The sequence below is a fragment of the Ursus maritimus genome, unplaced genomic scaffold, assembly GCF_017311325.1.
Source record: "Ursus maritimus isolate PB19 unplaced genomic scaffold, ASM1731132v1 scaffold_2, whole genome shotgun sequence".
NCBI classification, from domain to species: domain Eukaryota; kingdom Metazoa; phylum Chordata; class Mammalia; order Carnivora; family Ursidae; genus Ursus; species Ursus maritimus.
In genome coordinates, this window is record NW_024424452.1 from 97,068,026 (window position 1) to 97,089,347 (window position 21,322).

General features: G+C 46.3%; 1 protein-coding gene across 2 annotated transcripts; it reads right to left on the reverse strand.

The window, feature by feature from the left end:
* Window positions 1-1,551: 1,551 nt before the first annotated feature.
* On the reverse strand, window positions 1,552-15,385 carry DYRK3 (dual specificity tyrosine phosphorylation regulated kinase 3). Of its 2 annotated transcripts, none has more exons than XM_040636408.1 (4): window positions 15,124-15,385; window positions 12,785-12,896; window positions 4,247-7,728; window positions 1,552-2,554 (listed from the first exon to the last, which is right to left on the reverse strand). In XM_040636408.1, exons 1-3 carry the CDS (start codon window positions 15,198-15,200, stop codon window positions 6,157-6,159), a joined length of 1,761 nt encoding a protein of 586 aa, XP_040492342.1. In that variant the 5' UTR covers window positions 15,201-15,385; the 3' UTR covers window positions 1,552-2,554; window positions 4,247-6,156. The 2 variants fall into 2 exon arrangements, with proteins under 2 accessions (XP_040492342.1, XP_040492343.1); XM_040636409.1 differs by having other exon boundaries at window positions 4,236-7,728.
* Between the last annotated feature and the right edge of the window lie 5,937 nt (window positions 15,386-21,322).

Sequence of the window (21,322 nt, forward strand, 5' to 3'; positions counted from 1 at the left end):
CCAAGTAGCTCTGGGAGAGTGGCTCTTTCTCACCTCCATCTCCCCCATCTTTCTCCTCCATCCGCAGAGACCCGGAACATTCTCTTCTGAATCTATGTCCCCTCCCTGCCCCATTCACTTACAGATTTTCACAAACTGAAAACCAGAACAGAGCATAGGTAACTAGGGAGTTTTCTCTAAGCCCATCGCCTGGCTTTTGTTAAATAACAAAACCTATGAACATGGGGTCTGCGATGCTCCCTGACAAAGGCCACTAGACAGCTTCCCCACCCCCACTCCCCAGCAGTTGCTCAATAAATAAGACACCAGTCACCGTTGAAAGAGTAAAGGCACTAACAAAGGCCTGTACAGACGTGCTTCAGAAGGCAGAGATGTTTGGGCTGGGGCTCCACCCTGGGAATGAGTAAGGGCTCTCTGCTGTGGTCTGGATTGGGTGTCCCGGGTCTGCTCCTGCATCAGGAGCCTGTCAGCAGCCAGATGCAGAGGCAGGGCTGGGCAGCCTTTGCAAAACAAGGTCAAATTGTGGCCAGCTCATGCTATGGAAAGATCAACATGAGACCTTAACATTGTCACAGTTAAGCTGCAGTCACTTCAGATTTCTGCCTCTGGACTGAAATGCCATCCTTGACAATGAAGAGCAACGGGGTCAACACGGGTGTTCTCAGTGCCATTTCATTGCCTGCTCTAAGCTTTAAGTTCTGAGGAGCCCCGGGACTGTCCTGGCTTGGGGTATGCTGGATCGTGGGGAAACGTGGACAGCATGTGGAAGGCTGATAGAATTCTGCCTGGCCTATAGTTTCTCTTAATGCGCAGCTGCTTTCATGTGAGTACGGGAAGGCCCTTCTCCAGCTTTAGGCCAGGCTCCCAGAAGGCAAAAAGCCTGTTCAAGAATCCAGAGGACGATTCAAGGGTGGCAGAAGGCAGTCCTTGAGCTCAGTGTCCACTGAGCTCCCGCACTGAGCTCCTGTTGCCAGGGCGATCATGGTGCAGGGCCAGATCAGAGGCAGGCAGGAGCGAAGTTGCCCAAGGGCCATTAAGAACTGTTTCCCTTTCCTTCCAAACCCAGTTCCCGAGGCTTTATTTAAGTTATTTGAGTGGTACAAGCCCTCAGCCTAAGACAAACACTGAAACTTCCCAAATAAAACTGTACTCCTTGAAACTGCTTGTTAGGATTCATCCTTAAGTTAAGCCTGGGCCCCTGAAGGCTAAATGCCAGAAATCCTGATGGGAGGGGGGAATACTCAGGGTCCCTGGGAAAATGGCCATCCCTACACAGCTTCCCATTTCCCTTTTCCACACAGCCAGTGTGCATGTCCCCAGCCTCTGGCGAAGGACAAGAAGAGGCAGAATCTCTGCCAGGCTGTCTCTCATCCCACCCCTGTATCTCCTTTCTTGAGCATGTTCTTTCTCTATCATCATCAGCATTGATGACCCAGAGTGACTGGGGCCCACTCACCATACTGGGAACACTTCAGGGTATGGTGCCCAGGGCCAGCCGAGGAAGTCCTCAGACGTGGTTTTGGAACAATCATGAGATGCTGAAAAATTCTCAAAGCATTTCATCTTTATTTATTTATTTTTTTAAAACAAACACCCCCCTCCACCCCCAAACAAAAGAAAACAAAACAAAATCCATTGACTCATCCAAGCCAAACTATACTTTCCAGGGGAAACGTGTCAGCAGATTCAAATGAACAATGACAGAATCCCATGATACCAAAATGATTCAAACCTGATGCTTTAAAGGCTGACATCCTGAGCTGAAATAGTCATGGGTCACCATCTGGCCTGATTTGGGGCCATTCTTTCTTTTTTAGCTTATTCGTGTGGTGGCAGAGGAGGTGAGACTCTTTCTAGTCAACAGGCAGGCAGTCTTCTCCTGTTATAGAAAAATTATGACAGTCTAGGCACGACTTAGCGGTTGGTGAGCTATATTAAGAATCATATTCTCTCCTTCAAAGTCTAGACGATGTATTTGTAGCTCTGGCTTATCTCAGGGGTTATGGATCTCAGGGACCGGAGCTTTTAGCCCTTACATGGATGAGTTCGCCATGACTCTTAAAAACTCGCCTCGCTGAAATGAGTGGGCCCTACTTTAACAGACACCTGGAGAGGATTACCCCTAATCACATTAGGGTTGAAGGCCGGGTTTGGAAGCAAGTTCTTTTAAATTCCTGGGCTTTAGGAAGTACAGGTTGAAGATGGAAGTGGGGCACGTTGAACTGAGGATATTAAGAATATTATTTAGAACTGGGAGGCTGATCCTGGCAGAGGACAACTCTTCCTTGATGCGCCAATCCCTTGTCTTGTCTCGTCTCGCTCCTTATTTGGAAGACTCCAGGTTGTTTGTATCACGGATGGCTGCAGTTGCTCTGTGTATAGTAAGTCGCAGCGCTCTACAGACCAGTCATCTCTCCAAGAGGACTGAAGACCTGGAGGAAAACATGCTCTGTCTGCCTGGTTCAATGGTTAAGTACTTATCCTTCATTCTCAAAGGACAGAAAAGTGTACAGAGGCAGTCCAGACGATCGTTGCCACGTTTCCATCTTCCACGCTGAGGACATCAAATAACAGATGCATGAGAAATAATTAAGTTTTCCATGGTTCACTAAAGCAGTAGGAGTATTCTGTCAGGAAAGCTCAGAAGCATTTATCAGCTGCTACCTAAAATTTAGCATTTAACTTTAATTATGCCTACTTAGGAATTAGGCAAAACAGAAAGTGTTTCAACACGACCAGCTGCTACAGATCCAAACTGTTTCACAGTTGAACTTTTTATTTAATCTGTTTTTTGATCATGCAATAAACCCCACTCTTAACAGATTAAAGGTCAAAAAAATTAGGAGTTTAATGACATTAGCCAGCTATCCCATCTGTCCCAAACCCTCTTAAAACACCTAGGACTCGGGACACCTGGGTGGCTCAGTTGGTTAAGCATCAGACTCTTGATTTCAGCTCAGGTCATGATCTCAGGGTTGTGAGATCGAGGCTCTAAGCTGGGCGTGGAGCCTGCTTAAGATTCCCTGTGTCGCCCCCCCCCCAACCCCAACCCGTCTCTCTCCCTTTCTAAATAAACTGAAAAGCAAAAACCAAAGCCAACAAAAAACCCCACTGAGGACTAAAGCATGCTACTATAGTCATAAACCAATGTCTTCTGGGGAAGAGCCAGGCTACACCCTCTCCTCTTTCAGAGTCTCTGAGGGACAAAAACAGAATCTTTAAGTCATAATTAAGGTTATGGCTGCAGTTTTCACTATTATCAAGGTGTCAAGTGCTGGACCAGAAGGCGGTGTCCTCACATAATCCTCCTCCAGTTACCCGTTCTCCGGAGAGATTAGAGACTGGAGATGGTGCGGGTCAATTTCAAAGAAGACGAGGTGAGGACATTCCTGGTACATGGAGGGAAACGAATCGCCATCCCCTGCACATGATCAATAGAATTACAACTGGTTAATTCAGAGCATCATGAAGAGATCGGCACGCCCATCTGAAGCTTACATTCCAATAAAGGAGAAATCATGATAGCACGTGATGAGTGAACAGATCAATCACTGTGAGGACAGAAGGTAGGACAGAGTCTGATACGAGGAGCAGGGTTTAGCTGGATTAGCCAATTTCCCATGTGAAAGAAAAAAAATGACTTTAGGAATAAAATTAAACAAAAATTCCTACCCAACTCTTTTCACGGTGTCAATAGCAATTTGGAAACTTAGTTGAGTCTGCCAATTCAAAAATCAGAAGTCAACCAACTTGACCCGTTTAATTGAAATGACCAGAAGAACAAAAATGCCTAAAGAACAACTCAGTAACTGTCAGTAAGCCAGCCTGCATCTCTGCACTAACTCTGATCCAAGTCAGTCCCTCTCTGCTGGGCAGCGATCCAAGTGAGAATGTAACAGTGGCGGATAAAAGGGGGCACTGGGTAACAGCCTCTAAAAATGACAACTTGCCCCTGAACTTGAAACCAACTCATACACCTCCCCAAATCCATCCGGCACGGCCATCGCATCCTAAAGCAGCCCACTCTCCCCAAACCTGACTCGGCTGCAGAAGACAGGCGTGCCAGCCTGGATGACTCCGCTCTGTGTCACTCTCTAGGTGGCCAAACTTAGGCAGAACCACATCCACCCACCTTCCCAGAGCTTTCTAGAATGTCTATGGTGTCACGGCTGCCGACAGCCTGTCACTTGGCCTGGTTTCAGTAACCGAGGTCTACTGAATGCACAGAAACAGACCAGGTGCCAACCTCAGCCACAGGTTCCCGTCTCTCCCGTCACAGCCGGCGTGGGCTGACCAAGATCGCTCACGACAAACACGAACAAATCCTGGGCACAGATGTGTGTGGGGCAGCGGTCTCTTTAACACTGTTTGCCTAAAAGAGCAGGTCTTCCGCACTGATAACAACGGGCAGAACCACCTCAACAGGTGCTCCGCCGAGATAACGCGGGGCCTTCTGACACCGCTGCTCCCTTAGGCAGAGCGCTCGGCAGGCGTCAGAGGGACCCAGAGGAGGTGTGTTTTCCGTGGCCTTCTAAACACCCAGTGAAGGCAGTGATTCAAGTTTTAAGTCGTGCAGCCGCTCAGTCACCAGAAGAACCAGGACATGCCCTTTTCAAGAGGCTGAGGCTTCAGTCTGAACGCTGGGGCCCGGGGCTCAGGCCACGCTCTGGACGTCGGTTTCCTCTCGGTTTTCACAGCCTGGGCCGTGGCAACGAGGGTACTTCTGGGTAGGGCAGGAGTCCCTTCAAGGGTGTGTCCCTGGCATCTCTCTTCTTTTGGTTATGCTGCCGCCCGGTCATCTTATGATCATCTGACCTTACGGAGTTCGCAGGCTAACTTCTACAGTAAAAACGGAACTGGGTCATCCTGAGAAGGGCGCTGAGGAAAGCAACGGTCTACCTCAGAGAGCCCGCTCTGAGGACATGTGCGGACATACTCCTGGAGGAGGGCGGAAGTAGAGGGGACGGCAACAGCAGCATTGCGTTATTCAGTTATCGTACCTTCTCCGCCCTTCCAAGGAAGACGTTTGGCTAGCAGTTAGCTTCACTGCCAGCCCTCGCTGTTTGAATCTTTGCAGGGAAAAAGAAAGGATGTTGAAGTAAAGGAAAAGAAAATGGGTCACCACCGGTGACTGGATTTTCTTGTAACTGAAGTTCACTCAGAGTCTAGGGAATAGTCTTCGGCTTAAATTGACAGTGGGGAGATTGCGGCATGCTGAGGTGGCAGACGGCTGGGAAGAGAGGAAGGACGGCAGTGGCCGTGGTGAAGTTTCTTTGAGAGCGATCACTTTTATAAGGAAGAAGTCCGTGGAAATGCAGGGAGTAGGCTGGTCTCCAGGGTCCCGGGAAACTTGGGAACTGCAGTTTGCGTGTTTCTACCTTTAACATTCAGCTGGGGCAAAGAAGCTGCTTTATGTTCCCTGGAGACAGGGGTGGCAAAGTGATACATAGGACTTAGTTTTAAAACCAGTGCTTGGTAAAGTGGTAGGACATCTATAAAATGCTTTCCCCAGGAAACAAATCAGAAGCAGAAAAATCATGAAAATAACAACAAAATGAAATTAAAACAGCACACATCACAGGACTGAAAAGAGAAATGAGTCACTGAGTAGCAGTGACACCACCTCTTCAAGTGACTAAGAGCTTCTGGAACCTTCCCCTGCCCCATATTCTGCTGAGCCCTTTCACCTGGGATGAGCCCACAGAACCGCCTGCTGGGGCAAGGCGGCCAGCTGCGACTCTCATCCAGAACTATGGCCGTGTCCCAACCTACCGCTCTGGAACAGAGGCTGAGGGAGACAAGAAGTGACGAGCAGTCAGGATACACTTCTCGGGGCACCTTGTATCTTGAGAGAAAGGGACTTAAACCAGTAGCAGCATACGTAAGGTGATGTACTTCCAACAAGAATAACGAAGATGCACTGACTTATAAAAAGTCATTTAATGTACATTCCAGGATGGCCGACACAGGCAGGTTAGGTAATTAGCCCTTGAAGAGTTCTGTTACAGTCATATAAAAATGTTTTGCCTTGTTAAAAAAAGAAATCTAGTCTAACAAAAACATATCCACCAATGGGCTTGTATTTCTTCCCCATGTTCAGGTCTGCAAGATAATTAAAAATACAAACATATGCATCTCTGAGCGCAGCGCTGTCCATTAGCTAATGAGCTTTGGCAGTACGCTGCACAGAGGTATACCATTGGTTTCTGACATTAAGTTAGCTTTAAGCTTATTGGCTATTCCAACAACTGGAGGCAGCTTGGAACCCAGTCCCTGGAAAGCGTTTGTAGGATTTACCACCCGTTTGCCTGACACCTTTTCAATGGTGAGAGGTCTGGGCACACACTTACTAATCCATGGATGTCTCAGTGCTTGAGCTGGAGTCAAACGGGCAGAGGGGTCCCAGTGAAGACACCTTTTCAAAAACTCTATAAACAAGTAGTCATCACATCCCTTCAGTGCTGTCACCCAGTCTTTGCTGCCTGGGGGACCCCGCTTTTTACCCCTACGTGAGCGACCCCCCACAAGCACAACCCTCCCGTCTGCCTGAGTAGTCACAGAACAGTAGCGAGGTAGGCCCTTGGAGTTAATGAAGTACTTGGCACGTTTGGATTGCTCCAGAAGTTTTGGTGGTGGCATCCCTAGCAGCTCCATCATACAGGCCAACTGGTCTCCTTCATCCTCTCCTGGGAAGAGAGGCTGTCCTGTTAAAAGTTCTGCAAGGATGCAGCCAAAACTCCATATGTCTATAGGCGTGCTGTAGCGGCTTCCTAAGATGATCTCTGGAGCTCTGTAGAACCGAGACTGGATATATGTGTAAAGCTTCTGGTATTCGAAACAGCTGGACCCAAAGTCAATGACCTTGGTCGCACTGCGCCCATGGTGTTTCAGGAGAATGTTTTCTGGCTTCAGGTCACAGTGAATGATCTTATTTTTGTGGAGAGCATCCAAGGATTGCAAGATGGATTGAGCAAACTTGCGAACTAACTGGACGCTAAAACCCTGAAACTTGTTTTTTTTAATTAGCTCATAAAGGTCTATGCTCAGCAATTCGAAGGCCATGCAAACATGGTTCCGGAATGTGAAACTTTCCAGCATGTGGATGACATTCATGCTACCAGTCTTGTCCTGCTTTTTAAGATGCTCCAAAATCCTGATCTCCTCAGCTGCTTGACGATGGAAGCGCTTTTCATTGCGTACCATCTTTAGGGCCACATACTGTCGAAGTTTGTGATCGTAGACCCGGGCTACTTGCCCAAAACTTCCCTTGCCAATAATTTTCAGCACCTCATATCGATAAGCCAGATGGTCACGAGGCACATGAATATAGGCCCCATCTGCATCATCATACCCACTGTTATTGGGACCACCGATCACTCCGTGTCTTTTTTTGGCATTTGGGCCCACAAAGTAAATTTCTGGGTAATTGATGATTTCCAGCTTCTCGTAAGCAGTGAGGTGGTGTTTGTATTGCTTCAGTGCTTGCTCTGGAGTCAGTGGCACCACTTTGGAAGCTTTGGCTGAACTGCTGGGCTTTACCGCATTCAAGCTATCTGAACTTTTACCCTGAGAGTCGGGAGGAGAGCATTTTTCAGAGTCGTTGATGCCATCTGACTGAAGAGTATCAGATCTTCTGTTGCCAAATTCTTGAAACAGCTGTTCTACCTTCACCTCACCTCCATTCAGAAAGCGCTGAGTGTGATCTCTTGGTAACTGCTCAGCAGTGATCTATGGAAAAGAAAAATGAATGTGATGGTAAAGCCGCTAAAACAGTGGAAGGATGAAAGAATCCTTCCCCTGCCTGAAGGACGAACTGTCCAGTCACGTAGGTTACAACGGCCCAAAGGTGAGATAAGAAAAGCACGAGTCTCTAGAGACTTGTGTCATATCGTTCTTCAGACCCCCTAAGTATCATGGCCACCTCAACCCCCAATATATGCCTTGCTTCCTACGAGAGAGAATGGTCTTCTTACGGAACCCTAAATGTGCTAAGTTCCTCCTAATAGGTGTGTCTTTCTGCTGAGAGACTTATCACCCCACCCACTCTAATCCTGCACTCTTTCAAGGCCCAATTCACGTCCCCTCCTAGAACTACTCCAAGCCCAGGCTAATTAACGTCGCATCTTAACTGCAGCTTTTCAAATCTGTACCACGTGATCTGGCACGTGCTTACATATCATACTGTCTTATATTGTTTACTGTTTCAAGTGTCTTCCCAATTCTGAAGGACATATATTAGAATCAAAATATGCATATTAAAGTGTTCTGTAAAAAAAAAAAAAAGGAAGAAAGAAAAGAAGAGAAAAAGAAAAAAAGATATGTCCCATAAATAATAAAGCACCATTAAGGGGCAGAGGCAGGATCTGAACCCAGGTCCTCTGTCAGTCCAACACCCCTCCCATGAATACAACCTAGCACCTGTACTACTCTCCACTTGCGCTGAAGGATGGCTGTGGCCTGGAATCAAGCAAGACCTCGTTATCTACTCCCAGGTCCCCCTAAAAATGACTGAATGCTTGTAGCTCAGCTCACTGAATCACAGGAGTTCTAAGGCAGAGAGAACTCCTGAGATCCTCTGGGCCAATTCTTTATGCATATGATGAATAACAGTGAGAATCCAAGGCCCCAGGGGATGGGGTGGGGGAGTTCTGGTAAAACTCTCCGGAAGAGATAAGAATCTCTCTTCTGTCTTTCACCTACACCTACACCCACTCTTCCTCAGCAAAAGTCTAGGTGATTGAGGCGTATTTCTCTTTTTGAGTTTGCTTAACATTCTCCTTCAAGGAACAGTAACTCCCCAAAGAAAGCTCTACTTATTCCTCTGACATGAAGTACAATTCTACGAAATTAGATGGAGGAAAAGAAAAGCAAAAAAGAGAAATACAAAAAATTAAACACACTAAGAAAAATTCAGGAGGGTGCTAGAAGGAAAGAGGGAAACACATGAAAAGGTAATATTCCAAAGTGGCCAAATCTTTAAAAAATAGAATTTTAACATAACCTAAGAAAACAGGACATGGCCTATTGCCTAAATAACAATATAAAAGACAAAATATAAATAGCAGAAAAAAGATGAAAGAATTTAAGTGTTGGCAAATTTTACATACGGCTGTCGTTATGAGAGCAGGACTTCGCTCCTGCCTGCTCCTTTCAGGTCATTTAATCAATTTAAACATTTATGGAGTCCCGTAGTTACAAAAACAGGGTAGTGCCTGATTGCACACACAAGTGACGCAAGCAATACAACTGTAACCACACTCTGGCAAGCAGTGTTTAAGTCAAGAGATGACATATGGACTGAGAAAAATCTCTCTGATACCAAAACAGAGAACTATCACTGGTCAAGAAAATAAAACAGGCCTGCAGACAGAACCTAAGTACCTTGCTAAGATGTAAGTATTACGCAACATTTTTCTTATCAGTAATTAAGTCAAATGGCTCTTCTGTACTCCGGGCTGAAAAAACAGAAGCGGGTCCCGTTCATCTATCCCGCCATCCCTGTGCTGGTCACAGGAACCCTAACTGTTCACTGTTTACAAGTGCTAAACAAAACAAAACAAAACAGGTGTTCTCAAGGAGCTGCAATCCAGGAGGAGACTGGTTTGACTGAAGGAGGGAACTAAAATTGTTTGGTTTTAGGTAGGTCTACATAATAAAAGCAAAACTTTGCATCCATCTCAGCCAGTTTTCCTTAAAATTTTTACTACCTGACTTCAATGCATCTCCATATTTACTGCGAGTGTACTGGGGACACATGCCGAAGAAAAGAGATGTCTAATGGCTTAGGTTTGAGTCTTGGCTATCCTGCTTAAAAGCTGTAAGTCCCTGGGCAGGTTGCTTGACCTTTCACCCAGTTTCTTAGCCTTCGTTTATTTATAAAATGTGCAGAATACCTACTGCAGGATGCTGTGTGAATCAAATTATAATTAGTAATATATGTGAAGGAGGCTTAAAAGCTATAAAACATTTTACAAACACTGATAGTAATTGGGCAAAATCTCAACATATTAAGGTTTAAACTCTGCGCCCCCTCTTTGCCCTTTCCGTTTCTCTCTTTTCTCCATGGGACCTCCTTCGGTATCTCCAGTCTCCCTCCACCAGACATCTGGCACTACACAGGACCCCTGCAGTACACGGGCCCCCACAGCAGGCCTTCCTTTAGCATGCATGGAAATACCTCACCCACGTCCTCTCCTACATAAAACCTGCTTTCAATCTGCTATACAATTTAAGGTGTCACCTCTCCAAGATACTGGAACTTTAACAGAAGATCAATGTCTTAACCCAAAGGAATGACTCCCTAGGAACCGCGGTCATCAGTGACAAGCTGGCAGGAAAGTGATTTGAGGGTCCATCCCTGGGCATTTTACCTACTCTGCCTGCATGTAAGACTGTGCTGGCTCTGGAGGTCTTCATTTCTGTTTGTGATAAAGACAGGGTCTCAGGCACAGAACGTTAATAAGAACAAATTTAATTTTCACAGAACTATTACAATAAAATTAAGGATGTCATCTGGATTTCCTGACTCGTGGTTTTTCCTTACAGTGTGCCTAAATCCCTCTCCCTGTAAACTGAGTCTTATTTTGCCCTCTGGAACTACAAAGAAGTGTCCAAATTGCATGTAAGAGTCCTTCAGATACCTAAAAGGGGCTGTCCTGCCCCCACCTTTTTTCCCTGGGCTCATCATCCCATTACATCCTCTACCTCACATGGTTGCTTACTACCCCATTCACACTCTCCACACAAGCTGCACTTCATGTCTCTCTTGAAGTGTGGCTCCCAGAAAGAACCATGCTTCACGTACGGTCCACTGTGGATTATCAATGTTTGAATCTCCAGTGAATCTGAAGAACTCCAGGAAAGAGTTTTTCCACACAGGGAGGGGTTCTCTTCTTAGGTTTCTTTCCTTTCCTGTACATAATTCAAATACTGGCCTGAATCAATTATGTATCAAGACTGTTGTGCTATAAATAAAATCTTCCTTCCATTGTTCTAGGAGAATCTACAGTTTGCACGCATGGTAAAGTATGATAGTTATAAATACTATATGTTTCTAGTCTGTAGTTATAATCACAATAACTCAGCAATATATATGACCAACTATACCAATTATTTTCTTAATTATGTAATTATACCACAGGGACAGATAATGCCAGATTAATCATGTTTAAGAATGCTTCACATACACCGTTAGTTTGGAGGGCTCTTGACATCTCAAATAGAATCCTCAACTGTGTTAATCAAGTCTTGAAGAGCTTGCTGAGAAATTCTAAGAAGAAACATACTTCTCATCCAGACATGAAACACTCCATCCTCTTTCCCTAGCTNTTGACCCTAAATCTGCAACACAAAGCTTAACCCAATAAAAGCCTGTAAGCAGACAATTTATAGTATGCAATGAGAACATAAGAACATCTTAAATAAACAATGAAGCCTACAGGCTTTGTGAAAAGAGCAACAGGGTCTGGGGATGGAGTTATGTCAAAATGAACTATAAATGTCAACAAGAGGTCCAAGAGCATTTTTTTCAGCAAAGTCTGCAAAGACACCATTAGGTTAGAATGAAAATCCTATGTCCCCAAAAAACCATTACTCTGTAATATTATACAGTAAGAAATTCATTTTGATCCTGAAACATACAATTTAATTGACCTGCTGGGAGGTGATTAGCATTGACTCTAAATTGAAGTTAAAATGAACTTTTAAGTCACATTTAACGCACCAGCCCAGCTGCAAAAAGTTTCCCACAGAGACATGCTAATTGGCAGCCAGTAACCAAGAAAACTGATGGTCAACCAGAGGACTGTGTGATTCTGGAGCTCTTAGAGGTTTTTCACGTAGTAAAGAAATAAGCTTGCTGAGAATGGAAAGGAAACTTCCTGTACTCCAGAGAACAGATTAAAAATAGGGTGACCAGCCTTCCAAATATATTTAGCCAATACTTTGTAATATTATTAGCCTCAGAACTAGTGAAAATATTGATTTTAATAGCAAAAGCTGACAAAAAGTTGGGGAGGGCTATGCAAAATGTATGTAATTTTTTTTGAAATATAGAAACAATTTGAGGTCATAAACACAGAAATGTGAAGGAGAAATTACAAATTAGCATATTCAGTTATTCAATTTGTTCATTAGGTGATATATGCGGCAAATGTTAAAGTCACAGGATAGCTGCTCCCTGTCCTGGAACTTGTCCAAACCCTGTTCTCCCTACTACTCTGTGTATGCTGAGGGAATATGAATTCATTTTTTTATTACCTTAAGTAAAACAGTGTCAAAAGCTAAATGTCTGCAAGCTCCAGAATGATTAAATGCATCAAAACCCAAACTGTACTGTTCAAGTTTTATTTATGATCCATAAAGTGATTCTCCATAGCATACTAAGAAGCTAAGACCGCATTTCTATCTTGCAGGAAAAAAACACTTGCAGATCTATGAATTCAAGGGTATTTTCTGTTTCTGGTTTTTGTTAAAATGAGTTTTTATAACACACTGTGTCATTCTATAACAAAATAAACATTCCCTAGATAAAAGTAGCTTATTATTTTTTTCCTAATGCCACATATTTATCCCAGTGATTGAAAGGAATGCGTATGGCTCTAAATCAAAATCATTCTGTGAAGCTAAACTTGGACCACAGCAATTGTTATTTCAAAGTCAAAAGTAATCAAAAGGAAACAAGAGAGTCTGGGTTGCCAGTGAGATGTAACTGTACCTTGGGCATTAAGTAGCACTTCCGTCTTTCCAAGACAACCAGAGAGCACAGACTACTTCATTTACTTACATTTAGTCTTCGGGGTAGAGGCGGTTCAGAAGGATTGCAGAGTACATTTGAACAGGGTGGACATTTGGTTTCATCTATCATCATGAAGGTATCATAGACACCATCCCCCAATCTAGTTGAAAGGATTACAGATAAAATCCATCAGTCACTGAAGTATATAAACTTGTATTTTCAAAACATTCTGTGTCTTTACTGCCTCACATCTGCCACAAATAACTAATACAAATAAATGTCTACACTGCATGTTGGCACTGAATACAAACAACTTGGGTATTTGGCAAAAGAATAGAGGAAACCCAGCTTTTCTTCTTTTTAAAAAGGAAAGCATTTCTAGGTTTGCATTTTGAAAGAGTTAAAACAAGTCTTACTTTGTGAATGTTGTTAAAAAATAGGGACTATCAAGGCGCCTGGCTGGCTCAGACGGTACAGCATGTGACTCTTAATCTCGGGGTTTTGAGTTCAAGTGCCATGTTGGGTGTAGAGATTAGTTAAAAATGAAATATATTTAAAAATAAGTAAATTAAAAAAAAAAAAACAGGGACTATCAAAAGGATCTCATTGAACTTATCCCTGAAAATAAAGGCTAGTTTGAATCTGAAGCCTAAAAGCTAACCGAGAACAGGAAAAGAAAGAGAAAAAAGGCAGAGGTAACTATATTTTAAAAGTCAGAGACTTGGATTTTAATCTTAGCTCTACCACTGGCTGTACTACCTTCTTCCCTGAGCTTGTTTTGGACGTTATAATGGGAAGAATAGTTCCAGTCTACATGCAAGAAATAAAAGGTCTTCTTAGGGCTGTCTTCTTTTTATTATTTATTTCCGTACCTACTTAGCATCTACCTAACCTGTAGAAACACACAGGGAAAAAGCACAACAGGGGCGCCTGGGTGGCACAGCGGTTAAGCGTCTGCCTTCAGCTCAGGGCGTGATCCCAGCGTTATGGGATCGAGCCCCACATCAGGCTCCTCCGCTAGGATCCTACTTCTTCCTGTCCCACTCCCCCTGCTTGTGTTCCCTCTCTCGCTGACTGTCTCTATCCTGTCGAATAAATAAATAAAATCTTAAAAAGAAAAGAAAAGAAAAAAAAAGAAAAGAACAACAAATACCAAAGGGACTCTCTATATTACAAAATGCACTGAATTTCACTTCTTCACCCACTTCATTTTCTGGTGGATGGTGGAAGCTAAATGCTGAACAATTAAGGGCCACTTCTCTGTTCTTTATGGCTATGCCTCCACCACAAAAGAGGGAGAGGATTTATTTAATCTATAAGATGGTTCTAGATAATGGATTTCATCTGCCATTAAGAACATGAATTTCCCAGTCATACACATCGCAGCCTTTCATTGTATCATTTTTACATAATATACTACAAATATAATAATGATGATCGGAATGCAGGCGAAGAATTTTTAAAAAATCTTTTAAAATATGCTGAAATATTTTTTATTTCAACAGTTAAAGTTGTCTTTAGACACTGTTTTGTAAAATTAAACCTAGAGCTTTCTTAATTGATGTTATAGAAATACAAAGAATAATTTAAAAAGTCCACTACAAATATATTTGGAATATTCTTTTAAAAAACTAGCTAACATTCTGATAGCATTATTTATATCTTTAATGGAAACCGCTTCTCTGACAACCAAAAATTCGGTATGTGACTGACTCTTTGCCAACAGCATGAATAAAATAAGTAAAATGGGACAGGCGTCCACATTTACAGAGAAAACGACATTGAAGACCTGCAAGTATTCCTATAAATAGGCAGAAGAAATTACCCAAAGGAAGTCTGCATGCAAATGAAGCGGGTCGGGTGGGGGGTGTCCCTGGTCTTCTTTTCGGTGTAAAATACAATGCAAGGTGCAGACTCTCAAAATAGGATCCCCAGAAAGCCCTACTCAGCACAACCCTTCACCTGCATATCCGAAGCCAGACCGCACCCCTCACGGCAAAACCCCAAGAGTTCAGCCCTTGGTTATCTGCTCTGAGCAACAGGGCTTTCGTGAAAGGTATTGCTCCCTGCCTCCCCCAGTTTGTTAAAAAGCCCCACAAAAAGTCCCAGCTTCTTAGAGCTCCTTAACATATCCCCGATCTAGAGCTTCTTCTGCTAACTCCGCTCTAGCCCCTTCCCCGGATCACGGTGGGCTGGGGGGAGGGGAGCTGACGGAGGGGAAGAGGGTGGGCCGGTCCCCCGGAGGCGGTCAGAGCCCTTCCCTCGTCCCTCCTGCTAGGGGCTCACTCCAATCTCAGCCCAGGCCTTCCCCGCCCCCCCGGAGCTCGCCAGCCTGCGCCAGCCGCCCACTCGGGCGCCCCCAGCCCGTTACCGTGCGGCGCCGTTACCTCCGCTGCTGGGGCGGGAGTCCGGCTCCTGGCGGCTCCGCATCCTTCCGCCCGGGCCCGCGAGCCGTGCCTCCCATGCGCTAGCTCGGGACCCCGGGGGGGAGGGGCGGCGGTTGGAGGGTTCGGAGTGCAAGATCCACTTGCGCTGGGGCGGCTGCCGCCGGGGCCGCGACGCTTCCCGAGGGAATCTCGTCCAGACACTGCAGACTCGCGCGCCTTTGCTCTCGACTCGCCGGGCCGAAGTGGGGAGAGGAGCGGCAGGGGCGGGAGGGGGAGTGGTGTGGTCGCCTAGCAACCGCGGCACGCCCCGGGAAACGCCTCTGCGCAGCTACGCGATGACGCACGGGGGCGGGGCCCGAGGCCTCTCCCCACCGCGCGGCGCTCCCCTCGGCCACTCGCGCAGGTTCCGGGAGGTTCGGGGCGGGACGTCAGTCCTGGCCTGTGCGGCGCGTGTTCTCTGGCAGAGAGTGAGGGGTGGGGGGCTGCTACCGTGGGGGGAGAAAAGCCCGAGAGAAGATTTGTGAAGGTAGCAATTGATCCCCGATTTCTGCCTCAGAAGTGCGCCCGCCCCTCACCGTCTACTGTCCTTCGGCACGTTGCAGCCTTCTAAAACCTCCCTTGAATATGTATTTTAAAAATGAATGAAAAAATGTGTAATTTCCTTAGGCTTTCCCACGGAGGGGCTTCTCCCCACCCGCCGAAGGTTAACGAAAGCAATAATAAAAAGGTAGGAAGCAGTAATAATAAACTCATTTAGTGACACTGTACCAGCGCTTACGAACATTGTTTTATTTAATCTCAGCGACAACATTATATGACATCCGCCTTTTACGGATTTAAGTAGGATCCAGAATTTAAGCTGACATTTTTCTGACTCCTTTGTCACGGGATTCCGCGGATGACAGGGCGCAAAGAGCCGTTTTACCTACGAGGAAACTGAGGCCAGGGGACCCCTGTTTCCCCAGGATCTCCCAGTTGGGGAGGTCAAATTCCCAGCCTTCCTTTGGCTGCACCAGGCCCCCTGGAAGGCTCTTCCTGTTTTTTTCTTGGGAATATTTGTGGAGTTTGTTTCTTCCTCTTCTGAAAAATGAAGAAACCTCAGTAACCCTAATGTTAAGTGGATTTCGATCGTTGGAGCGAAAGTGAGAGGGGAGGAGGTTAAAATAGAAGAAGGCAAGTGTGGTTTCCTTGTGCGTGGTATCTAATCGAATTTCCTTGAACCTAGGGGACACGAGGCCGACAGACCCTCGAGGAGAGAAATAACCGTTCTCAAAATGCCGAACAGGGGCGCCACCTAGTGGGGCTGGGGACTCATTGTCCCAAACCAGCCTAGCAGAGTCCATAAATCTGAAAATTTCCATCCAAGGCTCATTTCCGTGTGACTAAAAGTCATATTCCCTGTTCTCATGCCTCCAAATAAAAATGTCCTTAAAGATTCAAAGGCTTTTCACTTTATAAATTAAGACTGTGTCAGGTTGGGGAACTTTAGTCTTTGTGACCACTGTTGCTTTAGTTTCTCAATGATATAAATATAAATAAAACTTCTTCCAGTTCTTAAAGTTATTCTAATTTTATAAACAAGCTTTTGTGGGTTTTTTGATCCTCCCAGCCGCACCCCACAGCAATCCTGCTTTCATATGGGTTTGTGTTAAGGCTCCTGTGGAAGCTTTTGTTTGAAGAGAGCTCCATGGCAACAAAAAGTTTGGACTAGATTGCTACTGAGGTCCCTTCCAGCTCTACGATTGCAAAATTCTTCTGAATAATCCCTGTTCTTAGTACTTATGCGGACACCCTAGACCACTTTACTGCCCTGGACATTTGAATGGGACTTGCCCCCACAAGTTTTCTTGCCTCATTCTGAATCACTGCTTTGAGAGGAAGGCATCTCTGGTTTCAGACATACCTCTGTGAGCCAACNTGAAGCATTCCTGCTTCCCTTCCTGCTCCCGAGGTGGAAAACAGAAGCTTTCTTTATCTTTAGCCTGTTGTTCCCACGGTCAAGGAAGGGAGGATTCCTTGGAGGTGCTGGAGCTTCATGGATCTCTGACCTTAGTGGTGTAAATACTTTCCAATATTTTTTCAAAGAGCCCCTGTTTCATAACAGTCTGGCTGGGTTCAACATTGGGCTGGGTCAAAGTCCAATGAAGGATCTAGCAGGAGCTTCCACACCCTCTCTGAGCTGATATCTTGTGCCCCTTTGAGCAGCTCCCACATGATTCATGCCCTTTCTTCCCCTCCAAAGCCCTGCTCAAAAGTAGTTCAAAATAGCCATTATCTTTCTCCACATAGCCAAAGCCAGATTAAGCTAACGTGGATTAGCCAAATATATAAGATGGCTGCCTGACCTTTGAAGCCAGTTCTGATATATCTGCAAAGTCAGGAAACCGTAACAAACAAAAAAATGGTGCTATTCCAGGGACTTCAGAAATCAATGAGACATTTGGAATGTGATCACAGCAGTTTCAAATGCATAGAGTAAGAAAATATCCCTGTGGCCATAATCACCTTCAATTTTGTGATGAGATAGCTGTCGGTAGGTTAAATTTAAAATCGTTTCATTGCTATGAATTATTTTTTACAGCATGCTATGCCAATACATAATATGACATATGAACCAAAAAATTGGAATACGTTTTAAAAAATCATTTGGAGGAGCACCTGAATGGCTCAGTCAGTTAAGCGTACACCTTCGGCTCAGGTCATGATCCCGGGGTCCTGGGATCAAGCCCCATGTCAGGCTCCCTGCTCAATGGGGAGCCTGCTTCTTCCTCTCCCTCTGCCTGCCGTTCTCCCTGCTTGTGCTCTCTCTGTCAAATAAATAAATGAAATCTTAAAAAAAATAAAAAATCATTTGGAGAGAAACTGTGAAACTCTCCCTTTTCCCCAAACTGTATTGACCTCAAATTTACCTGAGCTCCAGAAAAATGCACCTGCTATTTTTTTCCCCAGAAACTCAGAAATCTAGCTCCTTGAAACACTAAAACCATGTCTTACATTTCTGGAACCCCACCAGTCTGCCTGACCAGACCCTGGAAAGGCAGTTCAATTTTTTCTAACTCTGCATTCAGGGGAAATAAGCACATTTACAGAGGTTAGGGCTTGGAATTAGGCAGATTCCTCGTACCCTGAACTACCCGCTCCTATTACACAGCCTTTCCTCACACCTGCCCTTGAACAGATCTCTGGCTACCCTGACCTTCAAGGCCATGCATGCCCAGTACACCCCTTAAGCTGCCCTTGGGCAGCAGGGACCCTACAGGCCTATGGAAAAATGACCTATCCCCAATCATTGGCATTGCCTCAAGAGTAAGAGAAAGCCCACCCCCAAGCCCCCCGTGGACCTGCTACCTGTTGGGGTCCCCAGTTCCTGCTGCAATCAAGCCTTCCAAGTGTGTGTGTTATTGGAAGATAGCCTGGTCATGCTGCCCAGCCATGCCTTAGCAAGGCAGTCCATATTTCCCCAGCTCTGCTTTGAGCAGGAATATGCACGTTGCGTAGATTAAGGCTTGGAATTGGGTAATGCTAGATATCCCCGATAGCCCACTCGTATGGCCCAGCCTTGCGGGACATTGCGCTTTTCCCCATCCCTCACTACACTGACTTGTGACACCAGGGCATATGTGGTCCACATCCATCAGTAGGCCTCTAGCTATGGAAGCCTATGGAGATCAGGCCAGTTGTAAAAGACCTGAATAATCTTTAGGATGGAGGGAGGCCACCATTGGAAAATTGTTTTGAGGTGGTAGCTTTAAACTGGCAACAGTCAGTCTCCTTGTAGAATCACCCTCTGCCGGAGTCCTGGGCATCTGCAGCAATCAGAGATCCCAGGTGGCCGGTTTGGACTAGCTGCCTGATGCGGTGCCTGCCGACGGAGTGTAGACTAAGCATGTGCAGGCGTACAGGGATCTGGAACAGGGCAAGTGTCCTGAGAGGCCTGATCACGAGAGTGGACTCTTGTGATTACAAGGCATCTCCCAAATTCGAAGCCCTAACCTATACAAATGTGCTTATTCCCCCTGAAAGCAGAGCTGGAGGAATTAGATGGTCTTGCTTAGGATTGATACAGTGAGCTGCCTGGAATATCCTCCAATAATAGATACTTGGGAGCCTTGACTGCTGCAGAAGCCCAAACACCTGCGGAAAGTAAGCCCAGGTGAAGCCTATTGCCCATTCCAGTGGCCACCTCAGAGCAATTTTCTGTGTTGGGCTACCTCCACCTTTGCGCCTACAAAGATGTTTTCAGACAGGTCCTAGAGCTACACAGGCCTGGAGAGAGCTTCGCCTACCCAAAGGCAGCTGATGGAACCCATATAGTGTGTGCACAGGACATGCAGGTCAGGGGTTCTGGGGACCTGGCACAGGGCAAGTGTTGGGAAAGGCTGGCTGATAGGAGCAAGCTCTAGGAGGTACAATACATTAGCCCAATTCAAGATGAACCTTCCGTTATGGAAGATTCACCCCAAGATCAACCTTCCGTTATGGAAGATTCACCCCAAGGCAGAGCTGGAGGTTTTTCAACTCCCTTGACAGGGTGGGGCCAGGTGGCAGGCAGGACAGGGTATCCTCTATTACGAGATGTCTGGAAGTCTTTGTTTCTAGTGAATCCCAGCACCCCAACAGGCAGCAGGTCTACATGGGGACTGAGGGTTGCCCATTAGCAGCTGCCAGGTCAGAGCAATTATCGGAAGGCTCCCCCCACATCACCAGAGGCTATACTGCTGGTGGCTATGCTGGTCGCTGGGGCCTGGCCAGAGGTCCATAGGCTTGAGGGCCAGGCCTGCTCAAGTCCAGCTTAGGGGTACGTACTGCGCATGTGCAGGCAGCACAGCTCAGGCTGCAGGAGCACCTGACCAGGGTTAGTGTCTGAAGAGGACGGGTTAGTGGAGCAGGCTCTTGGGATGACAAGGTAGATGCCTAATTCCGAGCCCTAACCTACACATTTGCACACATTCCCACTGAAGGCAGAGCTGGAGTATCTGAACAGTCTTGCGGGGGCCGGATCGTGCGGGCTGCTCAGGGTATCCTCCAAGAAGAGACACCTGCGAGTCTTGATGGCTGTAGAAGCCTGGGATCCCGACAGATAGTAAGTCTGCTTGGGGACTGATGGTTGCTCTTTTTAGGGGCTGACTCAGACGGGTTTTCAGGAGGGTGGGTGCCCTCTATCCTTGAGGCTATGCAGCTGGTTGAAGAGGGGCCCTAGCTCCACAGGCTGCCCCAATGTGGCTGATGGCATTCAGACTGCACGTGTGCAGGTGGCAGAGCTGGAGGTACCAGGGACCTGAACAAGGCAAGTCGTGGGAGGGGCTGGGTCACAAAAACAGGTTATTGGAAGTACCTGGCGTCTGCCTAATTCCAAGCCTTAACGTACACAAAAGCATATGTTCCCACTGAAGGCAGAGCTGGAGGGATCTGTACTGCCTGGCGTTTCCTCCAAGAGCAGACACCTGGGAACCTTGACTGCCGAAGCCCGGGACTTTATTAGGCAGCCAGTCCATGGGGACTGACCGTGGCCAGTTCAGAGGTGCCACGTCAGAAAGATTTTTCAGCTGGTGGGTTCCATCAAGGCTGGAGGAGATTCATGTGGTTGGCCTCCCTCCCGAGTTCCAGAGGCCTTGAGGGCCTTGGCAGCCAAAAGCTTGCTGCTAAGGTGAGGACCGGGCAATGTGGGGTGAGCCTGGGTCACAGGAGGGGGCTGTTTGGGGTACCCGGCATCTGCCTAATTGCAAACCTTGACATACGCAAATGCACATATTTCTGCTGAAGGCAGAGCTGGAGTAGATGGATGGGGCAGGCTGGCTGACTGGGGTACCCTCCACTAAGAGACACCCTGGAGCCTTAACTACTGGGGAAGCCTGACCCCATGACTGCCATTCAGCTTGTTGGGTTCATGTTGGAGTTCCAGAGGCCTGGACTGTCCCCAGCAGCCCACAGGCAGCTGCCAGGGTGAAGACTGGGCATGTGTGGGTTGCACAGGTCAAGGTAGCTAGATACCTGCACCAGGGCAATGTCTGGTCACAGGAGGGAGGTGTTGGGGGTATAAGGTGTCAGCCTATAGTGCAAAACACACATACCCATTGTGAACCTTTCTCCCAAAGGTAGAGTTAGCTGTTTTTGTTTTGGTTTTTTGGTTTTTTTGGTTTTTTGTTTTTGAGAGAGGGAGGGAGAGAGAGAGAGAGCATGCATGAGCTGGTGCGGGGGG

Coding starts and splice junctions, on each gene's coding strand:
- DYRK3 (XM_040636408.1), bottom strand. CDS start 15,200: ATGGGAGGCACGGCTCGCGGGCCCGGGCGGAAGGATGCGGAGCCGCCA. Junction 12,897..15,123: donor CTCCCGCCCCAGCAGCGGAG/GTAACGGCGCCG, acceptor CCTTTCAACTAG/ATTGGGGGATGGTGTCTATG. Junction 7,729..12,784: donor CTCTACCCCGAAGACTAAAT/GTAAGTAAATGA, acceptor TCTTTTCCATAG/ATCACTGCTGAGCAGTTACC.